The 20,834-nt window shown below is 36.5% G+C and overlaps 1 protein-coding gene across 2 annotated transcripts in view; it reads left to right on the top strand.

The window, feature by feature from the left end:
- Positions 1-20,834, top strand: part of NEGR1 (neuronal growth regulator 1) — a 911,825-nt gene that overhangs the window by 702,202 nt on the left and 188,789 nt on the right. For both annotated transcript variants that reach the window (XM_027114083.1, XM_027114082.1), the window contains one exon: positions 11,474-11,594. In XM_027114083.1, the coding sequence (XP_026969884.1) occupies positions 11,474-11,594 (121 nt within the window). The remainder of the gene's footprint in view (positions 1-11,473; positions 11,595-20,834) is intronic.

The following is a 20,834-nucleotide window of genomic DNA, read 5'->3' as shown; positions in this document are numbered from 1 at the left end:
TAAACATTTTTGCTAATAATTTATTCATGTGCTGCTCTTGCTGACATGGAATCCCTTATTTGTTAGTCAGACTTCTCCTTTCTTGACAAACCCATCAGTTGTCAAATTGCTTTTGCTGTTAGGCAGAGTTTTCTCAAACCACGTTTTATTTAATCATTTCAAGAAGGATGACATTTTTTTCCCTTGTAAAACATTCTTAGTCCCAAATAAACCCATACTACTGTTTCTGAAAATTACATTTTTTCTACCACCCCTCCGTCCCACATCTTTAAATTTCTTTAAGATACACTATTTGTAGGCACAATGTCTCTCCCACTTTGTCTTCTTATACTTTTGGTCTTAGTTACTACTTACTGTGTTTGCTCTGATTTAGCTTTCATTCTCCATAAATAGAAGTGTCCAAGACTGTGTTTTTCAAATAGGAAGAAAAACTACCTCTCAATTCTACAACTAGTATCACTTCCTGCTAGGTTGTTTTTCTCCTTGTTCATAAGTCCATGGCAAGTCTATGGATAAAGCACATCTGCTTCACAGTCATGACCTCTGTGGCTTTACTCTTTGAACCATGTAGAAGTAATATAACAGGAAAACCTCCAGGTTGCAGGTCGGAGCACACAGCTGATTGACAACTCGAAATAAATGAAGAGGTAAAAGTGGTTCAGTTTAATGTTCATCTTCTTACTAGAGAATCTGTGCCTATAGTCTTGGAAAATTTCATTCACTTAACATATTTCCTATAGTCTTGCTAGACTTCCAACATTCTCCTTCATACATTTGAGGGCAGTGGGCAGGGAGAAATGGGTAGTTTACAATTAGATTTCTGTAATATAAATCTTATTTTTTCTTTAATTTCCGCCCATTTTTTTTTCTAGCTACTCAAAGGCTTTCTTTTCTTTCCCTCCAAGACAGTGTGTTTGGAAAGTAATTCTTTAGAATATATTAGTAATATGAATTATTCATCTCTCAGAATTAAACAATTTTAATAACTGAATTTTAATCAACTTTTAAAATGTGCTATTTTAAGATTATTGAAGGCCACAGAAACAAGAAGAAATAATAAACCATTCAGTCAACTAAGAAATCTGATCCAGTGATTATTCTGTAGAGGTCAGAAGTTATACCATCCCAAGAGTCCTTGGTGCCTTCAGATTTACCAGTAGGTGCTTGGAGGAAGCTGGCCCTGAGACCAGAGGGAAACATGAACAGCTTAAAAATTAGCCTAAGGAAAGATTCTACCAATGCTATCCCCATCTATTACAGATTAAATCTTTATTACTATCATTTATTTTACACTGATTAACTGCAAAAATCTTAAATTTATATATAAGTCTAGTTTATTCACATCCTGAGAGATAAATATTAAGCTTTAAAAATGTACCATGACTTAAAGCATGACAATAAACATAATAGAGGCTTAAACAGCATATCTTAACTGATTAATACAACTAGAAAATTTTCCCCATGAGAAAAATAGTCCCAAAGATATTTTCATATTTTACAGGTAATCTATAGAAAGCATCTGAATTCTTCTAATCTGTGTTTTTTTTTGGGGGGGGGGGGAGGATTCACTAAAAAATAATTTTTATATCAGGAAATTTATAACAGCTTCAATATGAGAAGAATGCATTCAAATATTTAAGAATTTGAAGGTTTGTACGATGGACAACTTTTGTTACAGGATCATATGTGCTGGGAAAAGAGATGCCTTTAGAGAATCCCAACTTCACAGTTCTTGCAAACTTGTTCAGTGTATCCAAATCAATCACATACAGCTATAATTCAGCATGACTGACAACAGAGAAGAGAGCAAATCATGAATGAAGTCTAAAGAAAGAAAGTCTGGTGAACAGCTAGGAAAACAGTGAACCATTTAATTCCTATTGATACAGCTAGTGGCCCAATAAATCTCAGACATATTTTACAGTGGATGCATCACTGGAGTGAGCATTGCTGACTACAAGGGGACAGCTACTTCAGGCTGTAATTTCAGTAGTGCCGACCCTTGCCAAAAGCATGATATGAATGAATTCTGCCTAATCACGAACAAACTTCTCATTATATAACCCTTTCTCTCCTGTTCTTTTATCTACTTCTTCATGAGTCACAAATAACATAACCATCCATCCTTAAACGGCTTCTCACAGATGTACACTCATAACACAATATAAGATCATTCACACCACAATATTTTTGACTAATAAAAGCTCAGGTATATTCAACTCCCTTGAAAGGATTAAATATTACAATAGCGTTAAACCATGAGTTTAGGAAAAGAATCCCTTATGTTGTAATGTTAAACAATGCACAGATTTTTCTTTGAGGGTTTAGGGGACCAGTGCTAGGACCTTCACCAATGCCCCTAAAATCGGACTTACTACGCAGTTATAGATCTTAGTTCTGGATTTTTTTTACAAAATATTTTACTTTTTATACACCTGTGTAAACATAAGGGAATTAGAGATCACAGCTTAGTACACTGTCATAATGAATATTGAATATTGAAGTTTAGTTTACATGCAAAATTCTTATCATTGTCATTCTTTTGAAAGAGAAAATGACCTCATCATATGCTTAACTGAATTAGTACATTTATTTTGTATATGCCCTAACACATGACATACCTCCACAGTTACACATCTTTCTAGAAGGGACACCTATGTGTTCCATACACTTTTGATGTTCCATCACATTGTTGAACCCAAGCCTCTTACTTCTTGGTCAATGAGACATAAGACAAGGTCTGCCACAAATGCATTACAAGGTAAATTTTTCTTGGTTAACTACAGTAAAAAAGCAGGATAATGATGGAATTCTGGGAGAGTAAAAAGTGATATACTAGTCTAGCTTTGAATTAAATTAATCACATGCTTGCAGCACAAAGACAATGATTCAAAAAAAAAAAACCAAAAAAACAACAAAAAAAACTTAGTTTCCTTTTCTATCTGTATCTTATCATGATTCTATGCTCTTAAAGGGAACATAGCTGTGATACCCTATTCACTTGTAATAATTCTGTTTAATAATAGCCAAAGATTTTATTGACTGCTCAGTGCAAAACACTAGGGTAAGCACTTTAAAAGAAGTGTTTTACGTTGTCTGTATAGCAATCTTATGAAGTAGGCACTATTTACAGACGCAAAAACTGGAGTTTAAAAGCGTTAAGTAACTCAGATGATAAATGTTAGAACCATTTTTTCTTGACTGCATAGCGGGGCCTTTTTACTACACTGTTTTGCCACTGTGTAAAAGTTTAAGGTCTTGGGGAAGCAGGAAGTACCTTGCAAACTGGATTATTTTCACTCCCTGTGAAAGCTGACCAGAGATGTAATCAATGTGAAAGTCCTTTATGTCATGAAGACTATGATTTAACTATACTACAGTAGTTTGATTAAAAAAAAAAAAAAAACAACTATATATATATTTTTTTAATTTTCTCTTAGCAAGAGCATGGAGTTCTTACTTTTCTTTAAAATCAAATTAGTCCATAAGATAAGGACATATGTACTTCATAGAAATGTTTTATTGATATGTGATCCATTTCTGTGAGATCTATGACAACCTTGGAAAGATTTTCGTATATTTCCCACCCTGAGTTACAACCTATCTTCAAGGAAGAAATTTTTCAACTATCATCATCCTCACCTGTAACAGTAGTGTGTTGAGCAGGCACGTCTTACATGATGTGTTCTCTGGTAGGTACTGGAAACCTTAATTTTTTTTTTTCAAAAACTGCATTTGACCAAGGCTGCCTTAATGTAGCTCACAAGTTTCAGAATCTAGATCAAGGTCAACATGCTTATTTACCACAGTGTTCTCCTATGTAGCTTCTCTAGGATGGATTTCTTCATGATTCACTTCTTATTATTATTTCTCACTCTTCTTTATTGTTGTAATTATTTAACATGGCACCTTTATCATTGTCCATTATTTTGAGGTGGCAGGGTGGTGATCAAATTCTTTTGCCTTTGAAATTCTAAAGTTTCACTGAAGCTACTTCACTTCACTAAAGCTATTAAAGCAATTCTCCAATTCACTCTTTTTTTGGATAATAAGACTTTGTACAAAACCAAAGCTCCCATTGAGGATGGCAAGAGAGGAAGAAGGTCTTTGTGGCTATTGTCATGTAACTAAGAAAACTTGAATCTGGATTAGGCTTGTTGGGTGCCAAGCGCAGAGGTTCTGTTGTTTGCACCTGCAGAGCCTGGAGTTTTGAATGAAGAACACTTAATTATCTTCATCCTGAAATGACTGGCTAAACAATAAAAGGAAATAATCCCACTGAGTAGATGAAAAGGGAAGACTCATTTTTTTTATGAGCATCTAATCACACAGATGTTAAATATCCCTTCTTGACCCTTTCACTGTTGACCTTCCCCAACATCTGTCCTTTGCCATTCCCCACATCTGTCCAATAACATTCATCTGAAATTGATTTTTTTTCACTGTGCAATTGTTTCAGCTCACAACCATATACAATTTGATACAAGGGTGGGATGCCTAAATTTCAGCATTGCACATAAATCAGTCTATTCCAAAGGATGCCTTTGTACTTATGAATTTGAGGGGCCCAAGTAATCACTTTCTTTGCTGCTTTGGTGTAATTAAAAGAAGTTACATCTGAGTAGAACAAAAAAACTATCTCCGTGGAAGGAAAAACAGTTCCAGAAATAAAAATGCCTATAGTGAAGGTGAAAGAAATAAGCCCTGCGAGCAACCACTCAGGTTTTACCATTTGATTGTCTTTTCTAGGAAGAGCCCAATATGATTTCCTAAAACATGGAACATTCCCGTGGAAAATGAGTGTTTGGTACAACTTAACCAAGCATACATAAAATTCACTGTTACAGCTCCAGCTGGAGATTTAATTAGTCATAATTGTTATGAGGTATATGTTTCTAGCAAACAAGTGACCCCATCCTTCTGATGCAAATAATTTCATCACATAAAACTCATTAGTCCATTATAGCTCATAAGCACACAGAAGTCTGTTGAACCAGTGATGACTGTTGACTTGAAAACTCATGTATCACATAATATAGGATGTGGAATAGACATTAGACATCTACTTTTCCAACTGTCCAGCATATCCAGAATATATCCCAAGAATTATTAGGCCCACAGGAACTCCAATATAAAATTTTCTATAATTCTGTGGTCTCATAAATTTGGAAAAGCTCCATACTATAAGAGATTCATAAGGCATATATGGACATCACAGTCTCTAGGATGTGCTCTAGAAAAGAAACTTATTAGGTTTTATTAGACATTTCAGTGGCCATATAACTCTTTTATTTATACAAAGTAATGTGGTTCAGAATGGTGTAAACTTGGAATTTCACTAAAAATGTCTTCTCACTGCTAGTTAACTAAAATGAGTTGACTCAGGTCCAATGTGACCAATGATCTATTTAATTAAATTTTCTCTCAATTCCTGCCTCTTCTGTGGATTGGCCAATGATTTTCTCATCATCCTAAAGATTACTACAACAGCTTCCTAGCTGTTCTGCCTGTTTCCTCTTCTGCCTCTATGCAGAACATGTTCCATACATTGGCCAAAAAATCTGCATAAAATGTTAATCAAACCATGTCCCACCTCTGCTCAAAATCTCCAAAACCTCATCTTCTTACAATAAAATTCAAAGGCTTTACCATGGGCTACTGGACCCTCCGAATCTGAGTTCCAGCTACCCACCCAACCTTCTCTTCTGGATTCTTCCTCTCACCTGCTCAAGTCATGTTGACCATTTTGCTGCTCCTCAAACTTGTTGAGCATGTTTCTACCTCAATGGTCTCAACTCAGGGTCTTTGACTTTTCTGTTTCCTCTTATTTTAATAGTTTCCTACAAATAACCACATGATTCCTTTCCTCAAATCATTTAATTCTCTGCTCAAATATTGCCTTATCAATAAGGAGCTCTGTAACTGCATCATATAAAATAACCCACTTTGCATTCATTTTTCTTTTACCCTGCTCAGTTTCCATCTTAGTTCATATGGCTCTTGTACTGTGTATTTATGTATTTACTGTTTGCATATTCATGTACATGTACACACACATACAAAGTCAAGAATATTAGCCCTGTGAGGCCAGGAATGTTATTTTTTCATTAATGTAGTCCTCAGTAAAAATACTTGTTGAATTGATGAAGGAATGAAGAATAAATAAGTGGATGAATCCTCTTCCTCTTGAATAGTCATTTTCAGAAGAGGCAAAATAATAGCATAAGGGTTCATTCATGTCCCCAAGAAAAATCAGTACAGCTTTCAAGTTCAAGTTTATAATTTTAGCCTCAAAATGAAATCTACTTAAGACTTCCCTCTCCATATTTATTACTTACACCCCATAGCCCTTTAATTCTCTAACGCACAAAATGCTCTTAGGCCTTTTTCTTATTCACAAGTGTTAATTCCTGTTTTGTTCTTTATCTAGGCTTCCATATGTCATTTTAGTATCTCTCCATTTTCAGTGTCCTTCACAGCAGCCTGTGAACCCCCTAGACAACATGATCATGCCCCTTTAACTTGTATGGTACCTAGTGCTGAGCCATATGCACACTGTACTGCATAATAGCCTTTTAATGACAAATTAGATTTTTATTTCGGTTCATTATGCCTGGGTTTTCAGGCAATGTTCCGGATTTCATGGTTTTGTTTGTAATGAGTCATGGCCCCATTGACAAACAAGGAGTAATTAAACTAACCAGGTTATCAATAGAAGCTTGTGATGGATCTCCTGTTGCATATGTTATTTCATCTTCAATAATAGTTGGATATCATAAAAGATTATGGCCTCTTAGTGTGACAGACAGAGAGAAAGAGATGAAAGCCTATGAGAACAAGAGTAAAAATATAATCTTACTTATACTTCTCACAAGCAAAAGAGTATCATATTAATTGACAATAAGAGGGTTTTCATTTATAAATATCTTTTGTAATTTTATTGCCTTATAAGGGGGGGATGTGAATCTTTGCTTAACAAAGAAAGTTAAAATTTATCAAATGGTTCCTTATATTGAGTTAGAGATATGCATGTGTTTGTATTTGTGTATTTATAAATGTGTGTATGTGTATTATCTCATAACATTTTCTTATTCAAACTTCTCTGGTAATCATTTTTTATTATTTTTCACCAAGTTATTAGCAAGCACTTTTATAAAAATATTTATTTGCAAGTTTTTTTCCAATTGAACCTTTACTATTAAGAATAAGAATCTCACAGAGAAATAGAGTGAAGTATCACCCTTAACAGAAAATTACTCTGCTCAGGTATTTTTAAAATGAAAGGCAATATTCTGTTGTAAGAGTGTTTACAATTTTCACTTTCACTGCATATTGAAAAATCATTAAACTCTGTTCTTTTTTTATTGCTTTCTAAAGAAACTTAAAATAAATCCAAAGTGCACACTTACTCAGATCTTTTGTCTGAATGAATTAGTATTTGCACCTTCTAGGTTCCTGTTGTATTGAACTGTTTCCCATAGTGTTATTTGAAATATGTACTATGTTAAATGTAAATTGGTAGGAAAGAAAATATTTATGGAAAATGACATGCATATAAAACTAGAAGATAGCATAGGAGAAAATCTAGATGACCTTGGGATTGGTGATGGCTTTTTAGATACAACACCAAAAGCACAATTCATGGAAGAGATAGTTGATAAGTTGAACCTTGTTAAAATGAGAAGTTTTGACTCTGTGAAACACAATATCAAGAAAATAAAAAGACAAGCCACAGAGCTTCCCCGGTGGCGCAGTGGTTGAGAGTCCACCTGCCGATGCAGGGGACACCGGTTCGTGCCCCGGTCCGGGAAGATCCCACATGCCGCAGAGTGGCTGGACCTGTGAGCCATGGCCGCTGAGTCTGCACGTCCGGAGCCTGAGCTCTGCAGCGGGAGAGGCCACAACAGTGAGAGGCCCCCATACCGCAAAAAAAAAAAAGACAAGCCACAGACTGAGAGAAAATATTTGCAAAATACACATCTGATAAAGGACTGTTATCTAAAATATACAAAGAACCCTTAAAACACAATAAAAATAATACAAACAACCCAATTGAAAATGGACCAAAGACCTCACCAAAGATATACAGATGGTAAATAAGCATATAAAAAGACACTTCACATCATATCATCAGTGAAATGCAAATTAAAACAATGAGATACCACTACATACCTATTCGAATGACCAAAATCTGGAGCACTGACAACTCCAAATGCTAGTGAGGACATGGAGCAACAGGAACTCCCATATGTTGCTGGCGGGAAGATAGTTTGTCAGTTTCTTACAAAACTAAACATACTCTTACCATACAATCCAGCAATTGCACTTCTTGGCATTTACCCAAAATAGTTGAAAACTTAGTTCCACACAAAAAATAGATGTTTAGAGTGGCTTTACATATGATTGCCAATGCTTGGAAGCAACCAAGAAGTTCTTCAGCAGGTGGATGGATAAACTGTGGTACATACAGACAATGGAATATTACTCAGGGCTAAAAAGAAATGAGTTATCAAGCCATGGAAAAACGTAGAGGAAGCTTAAATGCATATTACTAAGTGAAGAAGCCAAGCTGAAAAGGCTACATGCTATATGACCCCAACTATTTAACATTCTGGAAAAAGCAAAACTATGGAGAAAATTTAAAAATCAGTGGTTGATGAGGATGATGAGGTAGTAAAAAATGAATAGGCAGATATAGGAAAATTTAGGAATAGGAGGGTTTTAAGGGCAGTGAAAATACTTCGTACGGTATCGTGATGATGGATATGTGTCATTGTGCTTTTGTCCAAACCCATAGAATGTACAGCAGCAAGAGTGAACCCTAATGTAAACTATGATTTCAAGTCATAATAATGTGTCAGTGCAGGTTCACCACTTGCAACAAATGTACCACTCTGGTAGGAGATATTGACAATGGAGAGGCTATCCATGTGTTAGGAAAAGGAGTATATGGGAAATTTTTGCATCATCCACTCAATTTTGTGTGAACTTAAAACTGCTCTAAAAATAGTCTATTAAAAACAAAATGACACATGCATACAACTCCTAATGTTTCTCTCCAAAACTCATCTACCTCCAGTCTAACCCATCTCAATCAACTGGTATTTCTAACTTTCTATTTAAGTCAAGTGAAATCACCCTCATTTTTTATAAAAAGTCTGTCCAGAAATCATGTTGACTCCAACTTCACAATAGACCCCAAAGCTGGTCACTTTCCACTGCCTCAGGTGCTACCACCCAGGTATGAGCTCCCAACATCACTTGTCTTCTTACTGCAACAGCTTTCATCCTGGCCTCGCAGTGGTCGCTTCTCAACACGGCAGCCTGAGTGATGTGATACTTTTAAAACAAAAGTCAGATTATATCCCACCTCTGCAGTGGTTCACCATTTCACTCAGAGTAGAAGCCAAGTCCTTAAAATGGCCCTCAAGGTCCTATCTGATCTTTCCTCCTTTGGCTCCATATATTATTCAGGGTTCTGCAGACAAACAAAACCCATAATATATGTGTGTATCTATATACACACACATACCTATACACACATATACATACATACATATGTGATATATATATATATGATGTACATATATAGAGAGAGACAGAGACAGAGAGAGATTATATTATGAGGAAATGGTTCACTTCTTAGCTGGCTGAGAAGTCCCACAAACTACTGTCTGCAAGCTAGAGACCCAGGAAAGTCAGTGGTGTAGTTCGGTCCAAGTCCAAAGGCCTTCTCAGGCAGCCAGTTGTGTAAATCTCAGTTTGAGAGCAGAAGACTGATACCTTAGCTCAAGCAGTCAGGTAGAGAAGGGACAGTCTCCTTTCCTCTGCCTTTTCTATTCAGGCCTTCAATTGACTGTATGATGTGCACCCAACATGGGAAGGGCAGTATGCTGCTGAATTCACTGATTCAAATTCTAATCACATTAGAAATACTCTCACAGTCACACCCAGAAATAATGTTTAGCAAATATCTGAATGCTCTATGACCCAATCAAGTTGACGCAAAATGAACCATCACACTCTGTCTCCTGCTACTGCCCCTTCTTTCTCTTTGCTTCAGTCACACTGATCTCCTTGCTATTTCTCAACTGAACCAGGCTTGCTTCAGCCTCAGAGCCTTACTGCAAGCTGTTCCCTCTACCAGTAAGGCTCTTTCTCCAGATACTCACATAGCAAACTCACTCATCTACATCATCTTTGCTTAAATCTTTCCTTGTCAATGAGTCCTACTCAGATTAGCTTTTATAAAATTGCAACCCATTCCTTGCTCTAATTCCTCTTACCTTGCTCTAATGCTTTTATTTTTTTACGATATTTCTTCTAACATTTTATTTAAATTATTTATTTTATTTACTGCTGATACTCTGTCTCCCCATCCACCCCCACCCCCACCCCCACCCCCCACCCCACCCCCGTCTAGAATGTAAGCTTTATCATGTCAGGGAGTTTAACTTCTTGTGTCTTGAGAAAGGCCTGGTATGTATCAATGGCTCAATAACTATTTGATGAATAAAAAAAATGGCTATGCTATATATAATATATATATTATATATATATATTATATATAATGAAGCTTTTTAAGCATCATTTTGTGCCGGGCACTGTGCTTTGACCTCTGAATATGCAGAGATGAATCAGATATTTACCCTGCCTTTAGGCAGCGACAAAGACGCCTGGCATAACCATAAATAATTACAATACAAGATAGAAAGTGTGTTGTATGAGAGATTTAGATAAACTACTCAAAGGGGAAAGGTATTTCCAGCCAGAGCAGCAGGGGAGAGTATAGAAATGGTGACCCCTAAATTTGGGTCTTGGATCTGTAGAAATTGTGAAGAATAGCATTCTAGGTAGAAGGAACCACATTTAAAAAAATCACTAATGTGCTAAAGCATAGGGAGTAGGGAAAACCACAGAATATGGAAAGAACTCAGACTTTGAGTCAACATGTCTGACGTCAAATCCAAACTCTGAAGCTAAGTAGCTGTGTGACCTTAGACAAATTATTTAACCTCTCTGAGTTTCAGTTCTCACATCTGTAAAATTGGGATAATGCCATCTCGCCTAGAGTATTCTGTGAGGAAATCATGAACATAAAGCACCAAACCCCCTGACTTGCTCCCAGCCATCACTCAGTGAATAAGAGCTATTATTGGAGTGTAGTTTGACTGGAGTACAGATGAAATGTCCCCCTCAACAATGCCATTTTCCAATAGGAAGCAAGGCCAAAATGTATTGCATTTACTCTGCACTCCCTGGGAACATTTATCTATTGTCCAACTTGAAAAATGAAGCTGAAAATGACTAGTTTCGTAAGAGAAGCATAAAACACTGAAAATGTGATGCATTGGCCTATCAGACATAAGATTACTTTGAATATAGAAGGAATAAAAATATGTGTGCTCTATATTTTGGTTGAAGATTATTTTAACTTACCCGCAGTTTCTTTCTTTCTTTGTTTCTTTTTCAGTTGCTCCTACGATTCAGGAAATTAAATCTGGCACTGTGGCCCCGGGACGCAGCGGATTGATAAGATGTGAAGGTGCAGGTGTGCCGCCTCCGGCCTTTGAATGGTACAAAGGAGAGAAGAAGTAAGGACCTTGTGATTATTACTCTGTTTCAAGCACTTTGAGCTAATGTGTTTGTGTTTCAGATATTTACTTTAAGCAGTTTCTTTAACTGGCTTGAATGATTCTCAGCAGCCTTTTCTCGGGCAGGCAAACTGAAGAGGCCCACATGGTGGGGATGAGTAGCTAACAGCATCCAGAAGAAATGTCCACTTTGGTTTATATGATCTCAGAAATGCCTTCAAATCCCCCATCACTGGTGCATTTCGTTTCTTTCCCTCCCTTCTGAGCCAGCACACCATTGCTCTTGCCGGCAACCATGTTTACTTGGGAAATAAACCAGCTCTTAAAGGACTTGGGCACAGTTTCCATGAGAGCACTCCAAAAGCAATCGGAGCTGTGGACTCCACCTGGCTTCCTTGATAATCCTCAACCCTTTGACCTGCTTCCCTCTCCCACAAGTCATTTTAACATTTTCTTTCATAGAATGTGGCATTTAAGTATTCTATCACTAAAGGGACTGTAGAGGGATAAAATACATAGTTGAATGACTAACCAAGGGGATTTGAGGACTACTCTAACTTCAGAGGAGCTTGGGGAGCTTCAGAAAGCCTTAGCAAGAGCTGTTGAACAAGAGAAGACAGAACTTGATGACTTCCTCTTTACTTTCAACCAGTGGGCTCAGTCAGATCTCTTCACCTGCTCTTATCAAGCCATCAAAGAAGAATAGGCCCCCCTGGGTAAAATGGCAGATGTAATGCAGAGGGGAGGGTATTATCTATAATATATATTTTTTTGCTTCAAAACTAGGGAAGGGATGTATTCAAGAAAATGTTAGTTTGGACCATATGAACTTTCCATTTTTCAGTCAAAAAGGCTAAATGTTGGCAATCTCATACTATTCAACATATACGTATGGGGTTTATTTATTAGTGTCATGGCTCATAACTAATTACAGCTAAACGTCTGAACAGAAAACAGGTGAAATCACATAAGAACTTAGATGTTGCCACAATGGATGAGCATGGATGTGACATAAGCAGGTATTTTGTTTCTTAAACTGTAATCAAAAGAGGATTTATGAAAGATATTCTCTTTGAGCATCAGGCTTAACAATAAAAGATATCCCCATAGCTATCTCATTTGTTTTGGATAACTGACAGTGGTTTTACCTAAAAATTTTCATAGTTGTTTTTTATGCAACCTCTTCTACAATTTGGGCTGCTCAATTACTACTTCTTTTTACTAATTAATTAATGCTTTTACTAATTCTAAATCTTTGTATCTTCCTGGAAGCCCCTATATTTTTGTATACCTAGAATTAGATAAACTGGTCTGTGGTCACCCTTTTCCCATGTTACAGGATTACATATCTGGCAATATAACCTTCCTCAGATTCTGATAATCCAGGCTAGGAAGTCTTCAGTTTGTGAAGATCTTTAGAGATAAACATCTGGGAGAGTGGTTCTCAGTCCTTTGAAAATTATGAAACCCTTTGTTCAAATGCAATCTTTTTTGGAAGCCCAATATGTAATATCTGTGAAAGTAAGGGTGAATGGAGCCTCAGTTCCATCTGCTCTGAGCCTGCCCTTCCATTAGGATGTCCTTGCAGCCCCTCCTCCCCATCTCTGGTTCTCCGCAAAGCACAGTCTTAAAAATTGACTTAAATTATTTTACATATCTTTCAAAGTCACTTTTGAAACTGTGTCATACCTTTCTTAAAGGCTAACAAGCAGAATTATTGTTAGCAGCACAAGTGAGAACTCCTTTGCTAAAGTCCATTTTGTTTCTAATAATTTTTTTTGCTATACCTCTCTCTTCCCCTTTCCTAAATTCAGTGACCATTGTCAAAACAGGCAACAACAATCCTCAGCCCACTTTCTTGGCCTATAGCAAAGGTAGCAAAGAGCCTATTGGTGTCCACAGCCGTAGCTTCAGTGATTTTTGTTTTTCCAAGTGGGGAGATGGACTATAGCTTTTATTAGATTTTCAAAGGAGTTTAGAATCACTGCTAAAAAAGGTAGATAGATTGCCCCCAGTCAGTGCCCCTCCCCAATACACTCACACATGAGAAAATCTAGCCGCTATGAAAATCAAATGCACTTATCAAAGGCAAACATATTTTCCCTTCAGAATGAAGTATACATTTATCATTTGTTAGAGTTATATTTGAGGAAATATTCAAATTCTCAAATACCACTAGAATATATAAATTCCTCGTAAAATTATAGAAAAGCAAGTTTGAGTATATGCAGGGAGTAAGAGAGAGAAAAATTCTGCTTGCTGAATGATTGTTGTTACACTCACTAAGAGCATCTACCGTGCTATCTAAAGGGCCCAGGCCATTTAAAATATTTATTTCATCAAAATGAAAAACTATGTGTGGTTGGGAGTCCGCCTGCCGATGCAGGGGACATGGGTTCGTGCCCCGGTCCGGGAAGATCCCACATGCCATGGAGCGGCTGGGCCCGTGAGCCATGGCCACTGAGCCTGCGCGTCCGGAGCCTGTGCTCCTTAACGGGAGAGGCCACAACAGTGAGAGGCCCACGTACCACCAAAAAAAAAAAAAAAAAACAAAGAAAAACTATGTAATGAGCACCTGATATTTAACATTAACCCATTTTATTTTCACAACAAACCTATAAGATAGATACTACTCACCTTTTGCTGAAGAGAAACAAAAGCACAATGTTTTTAAGTAATTTGCACAAGTCTATAGTTAGTGACAGAGCTGGGATTTGAGCCCAGGAAGTCTTGCAAATATTCATGCAGAGTCTGTGGATTTAACCCTTATACTATGGCACCCAGTATTGTTCATGGGACCTCAGAGTCTATCAAAAATAATTTGAAATATCAATGTTAAATGCCAGGGTAAATGCATTGCAGGTAATTTACAAGTTAGCAAAATGAAAGACTGCACGTACGAACACTCACTTATACTTTCCCAATTGGTTTCATCAAAGACACAGAAATAATGGAGTCAAGGTAACCAGACAGAAAAGAAACAGATACACCATGTTTTCAAGTTGTTTTCTTGACCTCAAGGTCATTACCAGGAGCATGAGGCTGACAGAGACTGTCGGAGCAGAGCATAGTTTTTACAAGATCTTGAGTTTTATTTCCTAGAGATCTTTTATACTTGAGGTTTACAAAAAACATTCAGAAATAACTTACTCTCTTCATTTATACTTAAGGGGATGCTTATAAAAACTCATCTCGCTTAAATCAAGATCTTCAAAGCCAGATCTTCGTTCAAATAAATATAAACAAATAAACACAAACAAATAAACAAGAGGAAGTACCTGATCATCTCTAATCTTATCTCTGCATATAGTTCTTCCACATCCTGTACAATCCGTTTCTGTGTGCTGGGAATAATATGCTTGAAAGCCTTTAAAAAAAAACCCTGCAAAATGAAGCACAATTTAAAGAAAAGAAAGAAACGTTACTGAGGATAAATCACTTTCCAGGACCTTTAAATTCTCTCTTATTTATTCTTCAGACCTCTGTGAGGTATGATTTATTATCCTCAATTTACTGATGGCAAAACGGAAACATAAGAGACTTAACCTGTCTAAGAGCACTCACTTAAAAGATGCTGTCGGGACACATTTTAGATTTGTCAACCTCTCAGCCCATGTTCTTTCCCTCGTATACATTGTCATTATTAGTTATCTATTGCGAAGTACAAATCAACCCAAAATTTAGCAGCTTAAAACAGTAAGCTTTTGTTATCTCAGTGTCCGTGGGTCAGGAATCCAGGAGCAGTTAGCGGGATATGGCTCAGGGTCTTTGACTTAGTTCCTGTCAAATGTCACCTGGCGCTGATCCTCCGAAGGCTTGCCTAGGGCAGGAGGATCAGCTTCTGAGGTAGCTCGCTCACATGTCCTACAAGTTGGTGCCTGTTATTGACTGAAGGCCTCTGTTAATCACCATACAGACCTATAACTAGGGCTGCTAGATGTCTTCATGGCAACACAGTTGATTTTCCCCAGAACTAGTGATTCAAGAGAAACCATAGAAGCTGTTCATGATCTAGTCTCAGAAATCTCTATCTTTTCTGCAATATATTATTGGTTATAAAAGGTGACTCTATTCAAAAAGGGAGAGGTAATAGGGGAACATAAATATCAAGAGGTGAGAATCATCAGATGCCATCTTCAAAGATGGCTGTTACATTGTCTCCCTCATGGATGATGTAATTGTTTATATATTAGAAATATTAGCTATTTGACCTTTAGTCTATTGCACTGTTTGGGTAAGCATCATGAGAAAGACTAAAGTTATATACTTGTTATTAAGATATCCCTTTGTATAAAATGGTCATTTTTTAACACTATAGTCTCTTTCAGCATACCTGGCAGGGAAAATTCTAATAGGCTAAATTTTACTCTCTATATAAAAACATTTTAAGTACTGGGAAAACTAAAGTTCAGAGTTCAATTACACAGAGAACCAAAATTTTAAATTTTTTTTCTTAATAACAGAGAAGATTGATAAAAAGAAATACATTCTTTATACGCAGTGAAAGGACACTTCAGAATATGCTAAGTAAATAATGTTTTTGATAACATGAAATAAGTTCATCTATAGCTTGAGAACAGTACATTCACTTAGGATTAAGACCAAAAACATAAACTAAATTTTAATGGACTAACATTTAAATGGGTATTGCAAAAACATAGGTTTTGTATCACTTTGTGGAGATGGTATTACCATCTTGTCTTAGATCAGAATTTTATTATTTGCTTACTTAGTTGAATTCCCTCCTATTGTTTTTAGCTTTCCTCAAATCCAAGCCTGCAACCTAGAAAGACATGCCTTCTTATTTTTTATGATGAGTTTAACTGCTCCAGTCTTATAAAATACTACATAGTTTATTCACTTTGCCTATTTTTAGGCAAATGGACAATTGTAGCAATGTCTTTTTAGAATTCTTTAATCACAACAGGGTTTCTTTCTTAATTCTCTGTTATGATTTAAGATAGGGATACAAATGTTACAAATAGGTAAATACAAATTTCATCCATAAGTGAAAAACAAATATGTTATAAAACATTAAAATGATTAATATATCAGTTAAAAAACAAACATGTATCTAAAAATTGAATATTTTATGATGAGAACTTATAATATTTTGACTTTTTAAGCAATGAATTTCAAATTTAGTCTATGAATTTTTGTCATTCTTTACAACAAATAACATGTCAGCACACCTCTCACTTCAGAATCCTGTTAATGGTTCAGTCTATACCACTGCTTCAGAGGAAATATGATGAGCATTACCTTATTGCCTATTGTAAAGGATTTATTATCTATGTGCATAAAACATGCATGCACATGTCACAAAATGTATACAGGTACCACTAAATGGACAGAAAAATGCCAAAATCAACCAGGTAGAGAATGCCAGGTTCACATTACACAGAAGTATGATGACCTTTTTCAATCAGGTTAGGTTTTCATTTTAGGGAATGATGATTTTTTGCTATTGGCTTTACAGAGGTAAGGTGAACTTGAGAAATCATAGTGAAGTGGAGTGACCTTTCCTCTCCTTTTTCCTATTCTAGATTATTTACTACTGAATCATCTAGATGGGTCATAAATTTCATCTGAGTTATTCACTTTGATGAATGAATGTAAGAGGGAGGGTCTTCTTTCCTTCTTTTATTTTCAAGGGGACCAGAAAAATGAGTTAAAATATTTTTCTGTATCTTCTTTGCTGTTTTTTCATTTAATTTATGTGTGTCAAAGTTATGAATACATCGCATTTGTATAACACGTTATGATTTTCAAGCATTTTTATATACGGTAGTTTAACAAAATGTGCGCATTTTTACATTTCACTTACAGTAGAGTCAACTCTTCAAGCTTTGGGTGCTACATAAGAGAGAAAAAGAGAAAGAGATAAATATATAATAGTAACAATTTAAATGACATGGACTTGCTACTCTAAAGATGTACAATAGGAGACATATTCCTTGCTACAACTTCAATCATGCTTCATTCTCATTTGCCTCTGATAGTGTATCTCTCCATTCTAAGTGAGATTCTCAGGTGGAAAATGGGTATCTAATATAACATCGTTCTAAAACAAAAAGCAACTATTTCACCCAGTGCCCAACCATGGAGAATGATGTAAAGCAGTGGTCCACAACATTTTTGGAACATATATCCCTATGAGTAAAATTTGAAACTTAGCAAAACTAGCAATATATGCATACTTATTTGTAATTATGTATATGCATTTCTGAACTGGTATATTGCTTACATTAAATGACCGACAACAGATAAAATTTAAAAGATGAGATACAAATGCAACATAAATGGACATTTTATTATTTTTTTCCCATACTCCAACAGATCACTTTGTACCCACCTTGAAGTACTTGCCCTCCATTTTGGAGACTCTTGTAAAGTACGTTAGTTTAAAGTAAGGACATTTAGGGAATTGTCAAGGGCAGTTTTAATGACATGCAACTTTTACCCTACATGCTGACTTTGCAGTCTTACAACACATATTATGTAACTTAATGTACTAACTTACCCATTCCTTGCAAAATTCTAACTAGATTATGCCTGAGAAAAATGCTATCTCATAAAGGTAAAATAACTTGTTGAAGGGAAGTACAGAATGGGAAGTAAAATCTAATTTCAAGGAGAACTTGGGAGGTGATGGATATGTTTATGGTCTTGATATTGATGGTTTCACAGGTGTATAGTAATTTCCAAACTCATTGAGTTGTATATATAAAATATGTACAACTTCATATACATCAATTATACCTCAATAAAGTGATTTAAAAAACAATAAAAACCCTAACATATGTATAAAATGGATAACTGTATAAAAAATAAATAAAATAAAATACAAAAATTTTAAAAAAAAATTAATAAATCTTAAAAAAATCCTTAATTTTCTGACTCTTGTGTCAAGATATCTCTTTTCTAGATTTTATACCATATTTTTGATTATTAGGAAGAGACTAGAATTATAATTCTCTACACACACACACGCACATGCACACGCACACACACACACCCCCTGCCCATCACCCCTTTCATCCTCTCATTTGCAAGGCCGTTATTATAAGAGTAGCAGTTACATATTTTGATTTAGAATGGTACTAGAAATAGCCTCATTGCCACCCCATGTTAAAAATGATCTTCCCTGATGACCTGAGATTTTACTCTTTCTCATTGGGCCCTTATCTGTGAGATAATCTGCAAAATTTGAAAAGGAAATAAATTCCTGTGTTGAAAGAACTTGCATTTCTAATGTTATCTCATTATTATGTATTTGCTTGTTTGTTTGTTAGTTTATTAATTTAATCCTGATGATATTTCACTCTTTTTTACAACCAAAGTCTTATCAATACAACTCCATCACCCCTGTGATGACTTGGTCATCCAAGGCCAAGATGATAAAGGGTAAATATCTGAAACAAATGGGAGCATCTCAATTACTGGGAACTGGAGAGCACATGTACATGTAAGACATAAATACATATTATTACATTGAAAACTTTGGGCCAGTCAGACAAAGTTGAAAGTGGACCAATTCCAGTTTGCATCTCCTGACTTAGAATTTACAACTTACAAAAATCACCAAAATGAAATAAGTACTAAGAAAACCCTAAGGGAATCCTAAGTCCTTGAAAGTACACAGCCAGGGTCCATTCAACTCAGATCAGAGCATTAACAAGTGCTTCAGGGAAAAGGTAGCTTTTGTGCTGGGCACGAAAGAATGAATAGTATTTCCAAATATCGCAAGGGGTGAAGAATAATCATTAGCAAGAAAAGAACGCAGTCAATTCATCTGAGCATTGTGTGGAGAGTTTTTTATACTCTGGGGTACAGGATGTGAAATATGGTGTAATAGATGGTAGGTTTAGAAAGGTCTCTTAGGGCAAGACTTGAGGGATCTTAAATGTCATGATAAGACATTTGGGCTGGATTCCATAGGCATTGGGAAGCCATCGGAGGGCTTTGCAAGAATAGTAAAATGATCTACTCCCCATCTTCACAAAATGTTTCTGGAAGCAGTTGGGAGGAATGGGTGGGAAAGATAAAATATGGCTTAAACTAGGGTATTGGTTGTGCAGTTTAAAAGCAAGAGAGAGAAAAGGTAGTATTTGTATGTTTCAGTGTCCGATTAAATACAAGGAAAGGATAATTTGAAGGTAATTCCAAGTTTTCTATCTCAATAACAAGGTTGAATAGTGAAGTTATTAGCTGAGGCTGGGAGCACAGGAAAAGAGATTTGGAAGAGATCTGAGTGCTGAGTTTGGTTTGGGACATTCTGAAATCGGGTGTTAATACTGGATACACAGTCCACCAGCAAGCAGGATTTTGGTTGTGTTCTTAAAATTCATAGCGATATTTCCAAAATAAATATTTGATCTTATCACTTGGTCCTTGAATCCTTCAGTGGTTTCTTTTTTTTTTTTGCGGTACATGGGCCTCTCACTCTTGCGGCCTCTCCCGTTGCGGAGCACAGGCTCCAGACGCGCAGGCTCAGCGGCCATGGCTCACGGGCCTAGCCACTCTGAGATATGTGGGATCTTCCCGGACCGGGGCACGAACCTGTGTCCCCTGCATTGGCAGGCGGACTCTCAACCACTGCGCCACCAGGGAAGCCCCAGTGGTTTCTGATTGTCCCTAGAATCAAGTCCTAACAGCACAGCATGGCATAGGAGGCCTTTGTGTTCTAGCACCTGTTGACCTCTCTGGCTATGAATCTTGCCATTCTGCTGTCTCACAATAGGGGTTTAGCCATCCTGAAATATTTAATTCCCAAACTGTGACATGATCTCTGTCTTTCAAGCCTCTTCATATGTTGGCCGCTTTGCTTATAAGCCCCTTCCACATACCCCAACCCTGGCTACCTTTGACTGGCTGCCTTCCACTAGGCCTTTAGTCTCAATTCAGATGTCACCTTCTCTCAGAAAATACCCTGAACCTTTTCTCCTAGAAGAGGAAGCTCTCCAGATGTACTCCTATTTGCTCACCTCTGTCAAAGCACAAAGATGCTGTGTTAACCCTCATGTTCACGGCATCTAACATGGTGTTTGGAACACACTCTGTTGCAAGAAAGCATTGTGGCCTTTTCATATTGATAAAGTAGAGCCATTCTTATTTTAATACACTTTCAAATTGATAAGAGAATATTAGTAGAATTGCGTCATCCCCTTAGACTGAGGAACACTGTAAACCCAATGTGTGATTACAGAAGAGAAGCTGGTATATGTTGCTCAATTCTGA

This window comes from Aethalodelphis obliquidens, unplaced genomic scaffold (assembly GCF_003676395.1).
Source record: "Aethalodelphis obliquidens isolate GAN/ISIS:26980383/991018 unplaced genomic scaffold, ASM367639v1 scaffold13, whole genome shotgun sequence".
NCBI classification, from domain to species: domain Eukaryota; kingdom Metazoa; phylum Chordata; class Mammalia; order Artiodactyla; family Delphinidae; genus Aethalodelphis; species Aethalodelphis obliquidens.
The sequence above is the reverse complement of the archived record's forward strand: the minus strand, read 5'-3'. Positions and strand labels throughout refer to the sequence as shown.